The following is a 13,888-nucleotide window of genomic DNA, read 5'->3' as shown; positions in this document are numbered from 1 at the left end:
ATATCTCGCGAACGTTATCTTTACTGCTGCAGAACGTTTCATTCCTTGCACTTCCTCTTTGCCATTCCGTGATGCACTTCGCATGCGGAGACATCATCCTACAATGGTAAACTGCATTCATTATAAACTTCCTTCCTCTGTCATGTGGGCCAACCTCCAACGGCTGTCTGGGACCAAGATCCATTTGCCAATTTCTGGCCTGACAATGGCAGACGATGTCATCATGGAACCTGTTGCTATCTCCAATACCTTGGGCCGCCATTTTGTGGGAATATCTAGCTCTTCCCTCTATCACCCTGCCTTCCTTCATTGGAAAAGAGCAGAGGAGGCTTGCTTGGGTGATACACTTCTCTTCTCAGAATCGTGAGTGCTACAATGCCGTCTTTACTATGAGGGAGCTAGACCATGCTCTCAGTTCATCCCGATCCTCCGCTCCAGAGCCAGACACTGTCCACATTCAGATGTTGCAGCACCTTTCTCTTGCAGCCAAGCACTTTCTGCTTAATACTTATAACCGCATCTGGGCAGAGGGCACGTTTCCCGGACATTGGCTTGACGCTACCGTCATACCCATACCCATACCTTCCTTCTAGCTACTGCCCTTTCTCTCTCACCAGCTGTGTTTGAAAGGTGGTGGAACGTATGATCCATGCCCGGCTGCTATGGTGGCTCGAGTCTCGCAATTTACTAACAATTGCACAGTGTGGATTTCGAAGACGCTGTTCTGCAGTTGACCATCTCGTTACTTTGTCCACCCATGTCGTGAATGGTTTTCTGCAGACATCCCAGACTATGGCTGTATTTTTCGATTTGGAGAAGGCCTACGACTCCTGCTTAACAACTGGTATCCTCCGTACTCTTTACACATGGGGCTTCTGTGGCCACCTGTGTTGTTTCCTTCAGGAATTTTTAATAGACCGAGCTTTCAAGGTGTGTGTGGATTCTTCCTTGCTGGACACTTTTATCCAGGAAACTGGTGTGCTCAGGGTTCTGTCCTGAGCGTCACCCTCTTTGCTATTGCCATTAATCCTGTAATGGCCTGTCTCCTGCCAGGCACCTCTGGCTCCCTGTTTGTTGACAATTTTGCATCTGTTGCAGTTCTCCACAGACCTGTCCCACTGAGTGGTGTCTTCAGTGATGTCTTCATTGTTTTTACTCCTGGAGCATTGACAGTGGCTTTTGTTTTTCCACTGACGAAACTGCCAGTGTGAATTTCTGGCGGCGCAATTGGTTTCTCCCACCATCTTTACTTCTTGGGCCTCTTTCTCTTCAGTTCACTGAAACTACAAAATTCCTGGGGCTCATGCTTGATAGGAAACTCACTTGGTCCTCCCGTGTGCCTTACCTGTCAGCCCGCTGTATGCGGTCCCTCAGTGTTCTTCGTATCCTCAATGGTACTTCTTGGGGTGCAGATCGAACCACTCTCCTCCATTTGTACAAGTCCCTTGTCTGTTCAAAACTAGACTATGGGTGCTTTGTTTATGCATCTGCACATCTGTCCCTCTTACGCCATCTCAACGCTACCCTCCATCCACCCTGCGGGTCCGGGAGTTGGAATAGGCCCGAGGTATTCCTGCCTGTCGTAAGAGGCGACTAAAAGGAATCTCACACGTTTTGGCCTTTATGTGATGGTCCCCTGTAGGGTTTGATCTCTATTTTTCAAAATTTTCCCGAAGAGCGGGCCAATTGGGGAAGGGTGCCTTATGGGGTGCATTGTGTCCATCATGCGCTGAGACCTATCGCATCCTTCATCGACGTGGATCTGCTCTTCTTCTCATTCTCCAACTGTTGGGCAAGGTCACCCTCCGGGGTGCGTATTTTTCCATCAACTGTGCAGTATCGTCATCTACACTGATGATGATAATGGACTTGTTTGCTTGTTTGCTTGGTTGCACCTGATATTCAGCACGGTAGCCAGTCCGTTGCAATGGGGCCGCCATGTACCCTGTTGGTTGTAGCCCTCTGACCACACAGGGATTGCTCTGCTGATGCCTGCGCTGTTAACTCCCCACGTATACCAAGGAGTAGATACCTGTCACCCTGGTGCATCGGAACTCCCGGCAATGGCCATCCTGCCAGGTGGCCTATGTTGTGACTGAGTGGCACCCGTGGGGAGGGCCACTAGTCGGAGTGGGTGGCATCAGGGCGGATGACACGCAGTGAAGCGTAGTGCACCATCTCTTGCTGGTGGTCAAACACCTGCAGTCTCCAAGTGTTCAAGGGCTCAATTCAATGCACAGAAGTACGATCACAAATCGTTCCCCTCCCTGGTTACACCAAGAGAGGAACATCAGGACAATGACGGCGGTGCTCTTATTCGCCCCAGTACCTTGTATGTTAGAGAGCTGATGGGGAATCTTTCTTGAGCACTTAGAGGACAAGTTAGGGGAGGTGGAGGGCTTGTCCAAAATGAGATCTTAGTCAGTCTTGATCAAAACAGCATCCTCTGTCCAGTCATGGGTGTTACTCGCTTGTGACAAGCTGGGGGACGTTTCTGTAACCATAAAGCCCTATAAGAGGTTAAATATGGTCCAGGGTATCATATTTCACAGGTACCTTCTTTTGCAGTCTGACGATGAGCTGTGAGCTAATTTAGAGCAGCGAGGTGGACATTTCGTTCGGCGTGTCCACAGGGGTCCAAGGGATAATCAGGTAGCCACCAGTGCCTTCATCTTGGCGTTCGAGGGTGATACATTAGCTGAGAAGGTCAAGGTGATGGTCTACTGCTGTGATGTAAAGCCCTATATCCCTCCCCCAATGCAGTGCTTTAAATGCTGGAAGTTCAGCCATATGTCTTCCCACTGTACATCCAGCATCACATGTCTAGATTTTGGATGCCCATCACATCTCAATACTCCATGTGCCCCGCCTCCCATCTGTGTTAACTGCAGGGAGCACCATTTGCCTTGCTTGCCTGACTGCAGGATTCTCCAGAAAGAAAGGAAGGAAGGTCATGGAGTACAAGACCCTGGACTAACTGACCTACACTGAGGCTAAGAGGGAATTTGAACATCTACATCCTTTACATATGACATTGTCTTATGCCGCTGCTGCAACAGTTCTAGGCCCATCAGCTCCACCATCGCCAATCACCTCTCAGAGCCAGAAGACTATACTTGCCCCCTTGATGGTGGGGGGCACTTCGCTCCCTGTTGCTCCTGCACAACCTACTTCGGGAGCAAACACCTCCCCCCCCCTCTCCCCCCCCCCCCCCCCCCCAACTGTCGGGGATATCAGTCCCCAGTTTTGCGCCAGAGAGGCGTAAGTCTTCTTTGACTCCTCTCACTAGGAAGGGGTCTGTTGGGTCACTCCCTTCCCAGGTTTCTGCTAGTGGGAAAGATGACACCTGCCAGTGGCTGAAGAGCCCAAAAGCAGCTGCTCGTAGGGCTTCACGATCATCCTCAGCCCCGGAGACTGAATCAGTGGAGTCCTCCCAGCCATGGAAACCCAAGGAGCAGCGAGAGAAATCCAAAAAGAGGATCCTCAAGATCAAGAGAATTGCGGTGGCACCCACACCACCGCTACCTACAAGTTCTGCGTGTGAGGGTGAGGTGAAGATTCTGGCGTCCACTGAGAACTTAGATCTCACCAGATCCTCAGACACAATGGATATAGCCTGTTCAGGAAATCAGTCGGTGGCAGCAGGTGACTCTCAGGCTTAGACTGCCTCATTGAGTGTTTCATGCCTTCCCAGTCTCGTGATGACGACATCCTCCAGTGGAATTGTGGCGGCTTTTTCCACCGCCTGGCTGAGCTATGGCAACTGTTAAGCTTTACACGTGCTTTCTGCATTGCCCTCCAAGAAACCTGGTTCCTGGCAATGCGAACCCCTGCCCTCCACGGCTATAATGGATATTAAAGGAACCATAGTGACTATAATCGAGTGTCAGGTGGAGTTTGCATTTATGTCCTAAACTCAGTCTGTAGTGAACATGTGCCCCTTCAAACTCCTCTTGAAGCTGTGGCTGACAGGATAAGGATGACACAGGAAATAACTGTCTGCAATGTATATCTTCCTCCAGATGGTGCAGTACCCCTGAATCTATTAACTGCACTGATTGATCAACTCCCTAAACCTTTCTTACTTTTGGGAGATTTTAATGCCCATAACCCCTTGTGAGGTGGCACCATGCTTACTATCCGAGGCAGAGATGTTGAAACTTTACTGTCTCTGCCTCTTAAATACTGGGGCTGCCACACATTTCAATGTGGCTCATGGTAGTTACTCGGCCATTGATTTATCAATTTGCAGCCCAGGATTTCTCCCATCTATCCACTGGAGAGGCTATGATGACGTGTGTGGTAGTGACCACTTCCCCATCTTCCTGTCACTGCCCCGGTGTCAGACCCATGGACACCTCCCCAGATGAGCTTCAAACAAGGTGGACTGGGTAACTTTCACCCTTGTTGTCACCGTTGAATCTCCCCCACACGGGAACATCGATGTGATGGTTGAGCAGGTGACAACAACAGTCCTTTCTGCAGCAGAAAATGAGATCCCTCACTCTTTAGGGTGCCCCCAGTGAAAGGCAGTCCCTTGGTGGTCATCGGAAGTAACTGAAGCAATTAAGGAGCATCGACGAGCTCTACAGTGGCATAAGCAGCATCCTTCCATGGAGCACTTCATAGCCTTTAAACGGCTCCGTGCTCACGTTTGCCAGCTTATCAAATGACCATTGGGTGCCATACATCACCTTCTCAAGTCTGGGCAAGGATCAAACATGTTTTCGGGTACCAGATTTCAACAGGTGTCCCCGGTGTTATCATAAATGGCGTGTAATCTACCAACACAATCACGATTGCCGAGCACTTTGCTGAGCGCTATGCCCGAGCCTCTGTGTCGGGAAAATTACTCCTCCCCCCCAGCCTTTTGCACTCTCATACGGCGTCTGGAAGGGAAAGTCCTCCCATTCACTATATGTGACAGTGAATCCTATAACGCTCCATTTACAGAGTGGGAGCTCCTCAGTGACCATTGTACATTGCTCCAACACTGCTCCTGGGCCAGATTGGATCCACAGTCAGATGATTAAACATCTCTCATCTGACTACAAGTGACATCTCCTCGTCATCTTCAACCGGATCTGGTGCGATGGCGTCTTTCCATCGCAATGGCGGTAGAACACCATCATTCCGGTGCTCAAACCTGGTAAAAACCCGCTTGATGTGGATAGCTATTGGCCCATCAGCCTCACCAACATTCTGCGTAAGCTGGTGGAACGTATGGTGTGTCAGCATTTGGGTTGGGTCCTGGAGTCACGTGGCTTACTGACTACATGTCAGGGTGGCTTCCACTAGGGTCGCTCTACCATCTATTGCAACCATCCTAGACACATTTGGTGTTCAAAACTATGGCCAGTGGACTTGCAACAAAGAAGGGCTGTGTCCTGATCGTCACCCGTAAGGAAATGATGTGTAACACTGCACCTAATGCTTTCTGTGGTTTTATAGCAACTCACATGGCCTCACCAAGTGAAGGTTACAGCCCGGTGGAGTGGCATGGCTGCCCATCACAACATCCTCTTGGACATGTTGTGTCCTCTGCTAGCATAATGTCACTGAGGCCTCTCTCATCCAGGTGAGCATCCCCATGTCGGCTCATGAGCTCAGTCGCCACTCAGCCTGGATCAGCGTGATTATCTTCACCCACCATGGGTCTGTGATGTATCCTGTGGCCTCCGCCCACAGATTTTGGTGGTGCCATCATAATCAGTTTCACCTCCATCATCCTGGTCAACAACTGTTTTTCTGTCCGCAGTGGACCTCCAATCGTGTGGTGAATCATACAAATTCCGTTGAGTCTGAGCCAATGAGATGTATTGAATACACAGTAATGGTGTTAATATTGTGGACTATGTCATAGGTGGAACTTTGATACGGTGCAGATTGGACTTTGCTTTGAAGTACGGACTTGAGTTCCTGCTTTCTAGGGAGTATCATGTATGTATTTCTTGTTCTAAATAAATCAGTGTTACTCCCTGCTATGTCATGTGTAACTCACTATTACAAAAACTGCCAGTCACAATTCCTTGATAACTAGTTTAAGTTATTTCATATTGCAACATGTTTCAAGGGATGACTTCATCACCAGGATTAAATGGCTAATATGCTCAAATTAACAAATGCAAAATCAGTTTGTATGTCTCACTGATATTGTAGTCATAGGGTACTACTTTTCTACATTTTGTTAATCATACAGTTTACATTTCTGTAAATTTAAGGCAGATTGCAATCTTTGAAATCTTATCAAATTCTGGCTGGATATTTGTATAGCTTTTTTCAGATGAAGGTAACTGCACATCTGCACAAAAAACTCAAGATTATTGTTAATGTTGTATGCCAGGTTGTTAATATACAATATGAACAGCACAAATCTCAACATCGTTCCTAGGGCATGACAGTAGTTACTCTCCATCCAAGATAACACGCTATGTCTCCAAACAAAGAAAGACTCATTACAGTTACAAATCTCATTTGATACCCTATGTGGTCATCCTTTATTAATAAGCATTTGTGTAGTACTGAATCAAATGCTTATTGGAAGTAATAACACTGCATCTATCAACCTGGCATATTTAATTCGTGTCCTTTTGAACGTCATGTGGGAAGTGTGTGGTGGGTTTGTGAGATTGATGCCTTCAAAAACTGTGCTGGCTGGCAGGCAGGAGGTGATTCTGTACTAGATACTTCATTATGTTGGCACTCAGAGTATGTTCTAGGATTCTACAACAGATGTACCGATGTATAATAGATATTGGGTGGTAGTTTTGTGGATGACTTCTGCTACCCTTCTTTCAGACGGACATAATCTGTGCTTTGTTTCTGCTGGTGGGCCAAGTTTCTTGTTTGAGGGGTCTGTGGTATATTATGATCACAAGAGGGGTAACTCAGTCACAAATGCTCTGTGAAATCTGATAGGAATTCTGTTGGGTCCTGGAGCTTTGTTTAGTTTTAGCAATTTCTTATGACAAAAGGGGGGGGGGGGGGGTGTCAGGAAGCTGGGTGGCATGAGGAGCCCCGAGAGCTGTAACTGGGAACAATGCCGAGTCCCCAGCCACACCCCAACTTCCATCCTGCGCTCCGATGGGAACATTGATCGGATAACCGCCAAAAGGGCACCCACCCTCTTTCTGAGCTGGTCTGATGAAAAACAGCGAGTGTGGTGCCAGGTCCACAGTGGCACCAGGCCGAGTGCTGGGAACTTGAGCCACTGTGGCAGCAAAGGCAATGGGTTCATCTCCATCAGTTCCACAGACGGTGCCAAAGAGGCCGCTGGGAGTAGCTGCACCAGCCGCAAGATCCTGAGAGGATGCAAATTTGGGGACAGAAAATATGTGTAAGAATCTTGCAATTGACAAGCATGAATCTGGTTCTGATGGCGGCACAGCAGTGATACTTGCAGAGTGTGGGAGGTGCCATACACAGTGGTGGGTGAAGCAACTGTAGCAGCATTCGGTGTTGCTGGCCATGTAGAAGCTCCGCCGGCGATGTATCACCGCGGGACTGGGAGCAGTATGTTGCAAGGAAGAGTGGCAGCGCTTGCTCTCCTGTGTGGGCTTGAATGTAGCCACAAACTGTTCAGCTTCTCTGTTTGACTGACGATGAAACAGAACAGTAGTAAGGTGAGTGATACCATTGGTTGTACAAAACAGTTCAAATTCCTGAGCTGTAAACTGTGACACATTGTTTGCGACCAACAGTTTAGACAAAACTTCCAAGCAAAAAGTAAATGACAAAGCCTGAATGGTGCTACACAATGCAGTAAAGTTTATGGGTGCTGCAAATGGATGTTTGCTAAGAGAGTCCACAACAACAAGCCAACAAATGCTCCAAAAGAGACCAGCAAAATCAATATGCACTTGTTCCACGGTGATTGAGACTTTGGCCAAGCTGAAAATGTTTGCGGTGGGGCCGATAGATTTTCATCACAAGCTAGGCAGTGTGACATCATCTGTTCAATGTGGGCATCCATGCCTAGTCAAGTACAGTGCTGATGCGCCAACTGTTTTATGTGTACACTCCTGATGTCTGTGGTGGGGAAATTTCAACACAGCTTTTTGCAACACCTTAGGAATTTATACATAACACCTTTAAAATAATACAACTCTCTATTTATAAAAAGGAAAAAAAACATAACTTCTCATTATTAAGTGGCTTCCTGTGCTTCCTACATACAATTACATTTACTCTCTTCTTCTTGATCTTCTTCTTCTTCTTCTTCTTCTTCTACTTCTACTACTACTACTTGCAGAATTCAGGCTAAATATCATCTTCCTATTACTCACTACTGATGCTCTCGAAGCCTGCAGCTGAACTGGGACCAACCAGCAATGGGCTGCTGGTTAAGTCAGTGTCGACAGAGGGTGCTGAACTCTGCCTTCCTCGAGGTGTGATGCTGCCTGCTCTTTCCATTAGCTCGCAGGTCAGCATCTTCTTGACCCTGTTTCGCGGTGCTGTGCTGTTCAGTATGTAGTCGATGCTTTAGGACTACACATTTACAGCTCTAGAATGCGGCTTAGAAATCTTTGCTGCCCTTGATAAATGTTTATAAACTTGAGACCTTACCCTTCAGTTATCCAATAGTCTTTTTTCTCTCTTCCTTTTTATTTTCTTCAGATCCACGTCCTACAAATTCCTTGGATTTCTTTTGTGTAAGAGATTACAATTTTTGTTACTGTTAGAAAAATTATTATGTAACCTGGGGCAACTCTTAAGTGATTATTGAAAACTTAATGTGTCACTGGTACCCTGTCTAAATATCCCCCCCTCCCAGTACACTGACTTGGTGCCTGGCTTGGTGTTGCTGAACATGTGCTGTTGAACATATGCAATCTCAAAATCAGTACATTCATAATTTAATACCAAAATTTAAAAATTTTGTAGCTATAACTCTTAAGAGGCTCATTTAAAAAGTTTTGAGAAAGCAATGCAAACTTTTTGCTTTCTTAATATTTACTTTTATATAATTGAAACTAGTCACTTTCAAGTGATAATATTCTAGTGCACTTTCTCTAATCATATTGTGGTTTGCCTCTGTAGGGAACTATTTCAGGTACACTCTGTCTGTCTGTAGGCAGACACAGCTGCTTCTAGTGATTTAGAATAGGGTCCAGTGATGATTTACTTTTGCTTTCAGCAAAAGAAACACATTGTGAACAAATCTGTGCTTTATGATGGGTGTGGAGGCCCCTAGATTCAGGATCTTCATTAAATGTGTGAGTTTTTTTGCCACCCTATGAGCAGATGTGCTTTAGATGGACAAGGTCTGCGTGCCAAGACTGGCTTCATTTTCTAAAAAAAAAAAAAAAAAAAAAAAAAGAGGAGAAAAAGATCAATGAAATGGAATAACATTTTGTTAGACCCATATAGAAGTCACAAAAACTTGTATCATGAAAATCTTCTTCTTTGCAGTCTGTGGCTGAAAGCAACTGAACATTATTAGAGCTCAACAATGGAGGCCCATTTCCCACTTATAATATTTTTATTTTCTTGGAAGTGCAATGTTTGGCTAGTTGTTATCAAAATTTCCATAGTATCCTTTGTATTTCTAATTGCCTCATTTCTTTTCTAGAGCTACATTCCAAGTTGAAAGAAGCAGAAGATCAATATGGGAGCATCAAGACAGAATTACAAGCATCAGTGGTAGAAGTAAATCAGCTGAAGAGAGAACTAAAGAGGTATTATTATTATTTCTTTCCTTTCTCAGGCGTTGTGCCTGGTTAAAAATGGAAAGTGACGCGGACCTTGATCAAGCGTGACTTCCTTTTAACTGTACGGTATATGTTACATCGCATTTAGGAACTTTCGGGTAATTGAACATGTATCAATAATTACAGATTTCTGTATTTGTATATATACATGTGGATGTAGCTGTATTGCGTTGATGTACTGGTGGATATTGTGTGGTATGACTCCTGTAGTTGATAGTATAATTGGTGTAATGTCAACTTTATCCTGATGCCACATGTCCTTGACTTCCTCAGCCAGTTGGATGTATTTTTCAATTTTTTCTTCTGTTTTCCTCTGTATATTTGTTGTATTGGGTATGGATATTTTGATTAGTTGTGTTAATTTCTTCTTTTTATTGGTGAGTATGATGTCAGGTTTGTTATGTGGTGTTGTTTTATTTGTTATAATGGTTCTGTTCCAGTATAATTTGTATTCATCATTCTCCAGTACATTTTGCGGTGCATACTTGTACGTGAGAACGTGTTGTTTTATTAGTTTATGTTCTATGGCAAGTTGTTGATGTATTATTTTTGGCTTTCACAACATTAAAATGACAAAGTGCAGCTGCAGTGAAATAAGTTGGTGCCACAGATTTTAAAAAGATGGTTAAATAAATTGACACAAAAAGTGTATACTGCAAATTGCATAATGCGTATCACTTCAGGCAGGTGGGTTACCTTCAGTGTCTCGGATTCTGTTGAATTAAGCCTATGTTAAAATTCAGGAGTAAGTAAGAAGCACGTATTTTTTTGTTTTCTCCACAAGAATTCCTGCCCCGAGATACAGGCCTCCAAGATGACACTGCGAACACCATTTTGAAGATGTGAATTTTGGAAAATTTTTAAAATACTGTATGTCTGTGACAGTTCTAGATATTTTGTTAGGTTTTTTTATTTGAAAGATAATTGTTTTATGATTACAATGGTATCCTCCATTTGGACGTATTTATTAAAGTTCTTTTACTATTGCATTTCTAATTTTTTATGGTTTACAGAATTTTTATTTTTTTTTCAAAAATGCCAATCCAGAACAGTTAGATTTTATTCTGTTGATTAGTACCATGTAGTACTATACTCTCTGTAAAGGAGAGCTTCCACTTTTTAAGTTGGACGGGTTTTATGTTAAAAAATCATTTTTTTAACTTTCAAGGGTAATATATGTCTTCACTGAAGTTGTTTCCTACTAATTTCTTTGCTACAATGTTTATTACTATTGCCTTTGTTGCAGTTATTTCTTATCACTTTCACTGTTGCAGATATTTCTTAGTTTGTTGTAATTTCACGTCAGTTTCTTTGTCGTGGTTGTTCATTGCATGTTTCTGTATTGTAGTTGTTCAGTGCTAATTTGTTTACTGAAGATGCTTCTAAGAAATCTGAGTCCCATCCAGTGAGTTCTGTGTTTTCGTGAGGAATTTGCCAGTTGACACAGTTGCAGTGTGTTTTGTGAAAAGGACTGTTTGAAATGTCTTCTGACTGGGGCCACAGGAGAGTGAAGTGTGCTGACTATTTGCTCATCCATAAGAGTGATTTATAAGACAAAAAAAGAAGACTTTGTTCAGATTAGAAATAAGTGTTCTCATTTGAAGACTCTGTTTCAAAGTGAAGATGTTTCCATTGACGAATTTTGTATTCTAAATGATTTAGACAGAATAACAACAATGATAGTATCTGAACAAGGTGAAGCCTCCCATGGTGCAGATGATGCAGATTTTGCATCAACAGAGGAGGAATCAAATACCCTGAATCAGTCAACTACAGAGGTAGTTGTTAGTCCTATTAACAAACTGTTAAGTCAGTGATGTCGAGTCATAAGCTCCATGCATCAAGAGAGCACAGAGAAATTACTAAAGCTATGGATGACTACACTACAGCAAATAATCACACTCCTCAAAGTAGAAATTCCATATTAAGAAGAAAATGAACCAAAGCACTCTTCCAGCTCTTGCCAGGAATTTTTCACAAATAGCAATTCATCTGTTGAATATTGTGCATTCTACAGTGAAAAGGTGCAAGTTTTAACTATTATTCCAGAGACATTTCCAAAGAAAGCAATTTTGAACAAAGTTCTATCAGTATCAACGTACATGGCAGACAAATCAAGAAATGTGAGGTCTGTAAAAGGAGTCTTTGGAAGACCAGATCCCTATTGTGGTCATCCTAAAGAGGCAGCTCAAGTTCAAATAGTGCAGTCATTTTATCTGGATGATGAATGGGACTGTTCTCGCGAGAGTACCAACAAAAAAAAGACACTATAACTGTAACAGTTGAAGGTCAAAAAGCTGTGAAAGTGAAGAGGTACATGACTCGCAGTATTAAAGAAGCTTAGCAATTACACAACTTCACATATTGGAAGATGAAAATTTTATGCACTATGACATAAGTGGGTAGTTCCACATCCACCTAGAGATGTATGTTTATGTGTGTATTGTGCAAATTTTGAACTTTGTGTGCTAACTTTGAAGAACTTACTGGAGCATGTGGCATATTACACCTTGGTTGGGGGTGTGAAGTCATTAGTAGTCTGTGATGTGAAACGAGAGACCTTTTTTGTTTAAAGAATGTGGTGACTGCCCTTGAAAGTTAGGACTGTTTTTACAGACACTTGGCCCGATAGATGTAACAGATAACTGTGCAGGAATTACCTACTCTACATAGGTGGAGCATCTGAAGAAATTGCAACAACAACACATTGCAGAAGTGAAAGGGTATGTACAGGCTGATTTTGCTGAGAATGCAGAAAATTCTTCAACTGCAAACAGGGGCAGAGAAGATCATCATTATTTCTAATGGTGCTCCTAGTCATTTTATAAATCGTTACCAGCTGTTTGAATTGAGTAAGTCGCTTGTGCCAACTGACTGGGTATACAGTGCTACTGGTCACAGGAAGGGGCCTTGTGGTGGTGTAGGAGGCCTGCTGAAGCACCATTCTACAAAACAGAATCTTTGCAGACCAAATGCAGCTGTGATTCAGGATGCTGAGGATTTTACAAGAGTTGTGAAACCTTACACATCCACAGCCCACATTCTTTTGTCCAAAGAGGAAATCGAAGAACTCCGTGAGCAGAAAAAAGAGAATTGTCGAAACAAACTACTACTGTGAAAGGAATTCAAGGGACACATTTTTTGACTCAAAGTGATGGGCAAACTCAATTGCACGCACTTTAAAGAGCAAGAAAGAAGGAATTTCGTTAGTTCGTTCAACAATTGTATGGGCTCCAGTTTGTATTGGTTCAACTGGAAGGCATCACTATATCAAAGGAAGATACTGAAGAAGTGGAACACATTTTTAGTTCATTGACTGCCTAATTCAGTACAAAACAGAGTGCACAGAAGTTGTATAAATCGAAACCTTTAAGGCTTTGGACCTTCCACATACATTTTGGAACCATTTAAAATGCTTGAAAAATGAGTCTCTTGCTAATTTTCCAAAACTACAATTATGTTAAATAAGGCTAGGTTTTGATTTTTATGAGCCTGTTATGTGATAATGTGGTAATAAAGCAGGTTTTAGGTATGGCAAAAATTTCAATTGTGTATTAAACCTCTTCAACGTAAAAGTGGAAGCTCTCCTTTTCAGGGAATGTAGAACTATGTGGTACTAATCAAAAGAAAAACAGAAATCAAAATTTTGTCGATTGACATTTCTGAAAATTTTTTTTTCATAAATTACAAAAAAGTTCAGAATGCTATAGTAAAAGAACTTTGGCAGATAAGACCAGATGGAGGATTTCTTTGTAATCATGAAGCAATTATCATTCAAATAAAAAAAAGCCCAACAAAACATCTAGAACTGTTCCAGAAATACAGCATTTTAAAATTTTTTCCAACATTCGCAACTTCAAAATGGTATGCAGAGTGTTATCTTTGGAGGGCTGTTCTCGGAGTAGAAAGCTTTTTGGAGAAAAAAAACCTGTTCCTCACTTAGTTCTTCATTTTAACATATGCTAAATTCAATAACATCCAAGACTATGAAGGTAAGATTTTTTCCTAGCCTGCCTGAATCGAATTGGACTATGCCGTAGTAGATTTTGAACCTTGATGAAACAGGTGTATCTGGAAAGGAATGCCTAGCCACAAGATCATTGCTATTGAAGAAAAAACAGCACCTGGATTTAAGGCTGCCAGGGACTCGTGCACCCTTCTTTTTGCAGAAAATGTTG

At 43.1% G+C, this 13,888-nt stretch overlaps 1 protein-coding gene across 1 annotated transcript in view; it reads left to right on the top strand.

Moving 5' to 3' along the window:
* Positions 1-13,888, top strand: part of LOC124605833 (DNA endonuclease RBBP8-like) — a 91,892-nt gene that overhangs the window by 20,759 nt on the left and 57,245 nt on the right. The window contains exon 2 of the mRNA XM_047137764.1: positions 9,572-9,677. Within this exon, the coding sequence (XP_046993720.1) occupies positions 9,572-9,677 (106 nt within the window). The remainder of the gene's footprint in view (positions 1-9,571; positions 9,678-13,888) is intronic.

Source organism: Schistocerca americana, chromosome 3 (assembly GCF_021461395.2).
Source record: "Schistocerca americana isolate TAMUIC-IGC-003095 chromosome 3, iqSchAmer2.1, whole genome shotgun sequence".
Taxonomy (NCBI): Eukaryota; Metazoa; Arthropoda; class Insecta; order Orthoptera; family Acrididae; genus Schistocerca; species Schistocerca americana.
This window is presented reverse-complemented; position numbering and strand designations above follow the sequence as displayed.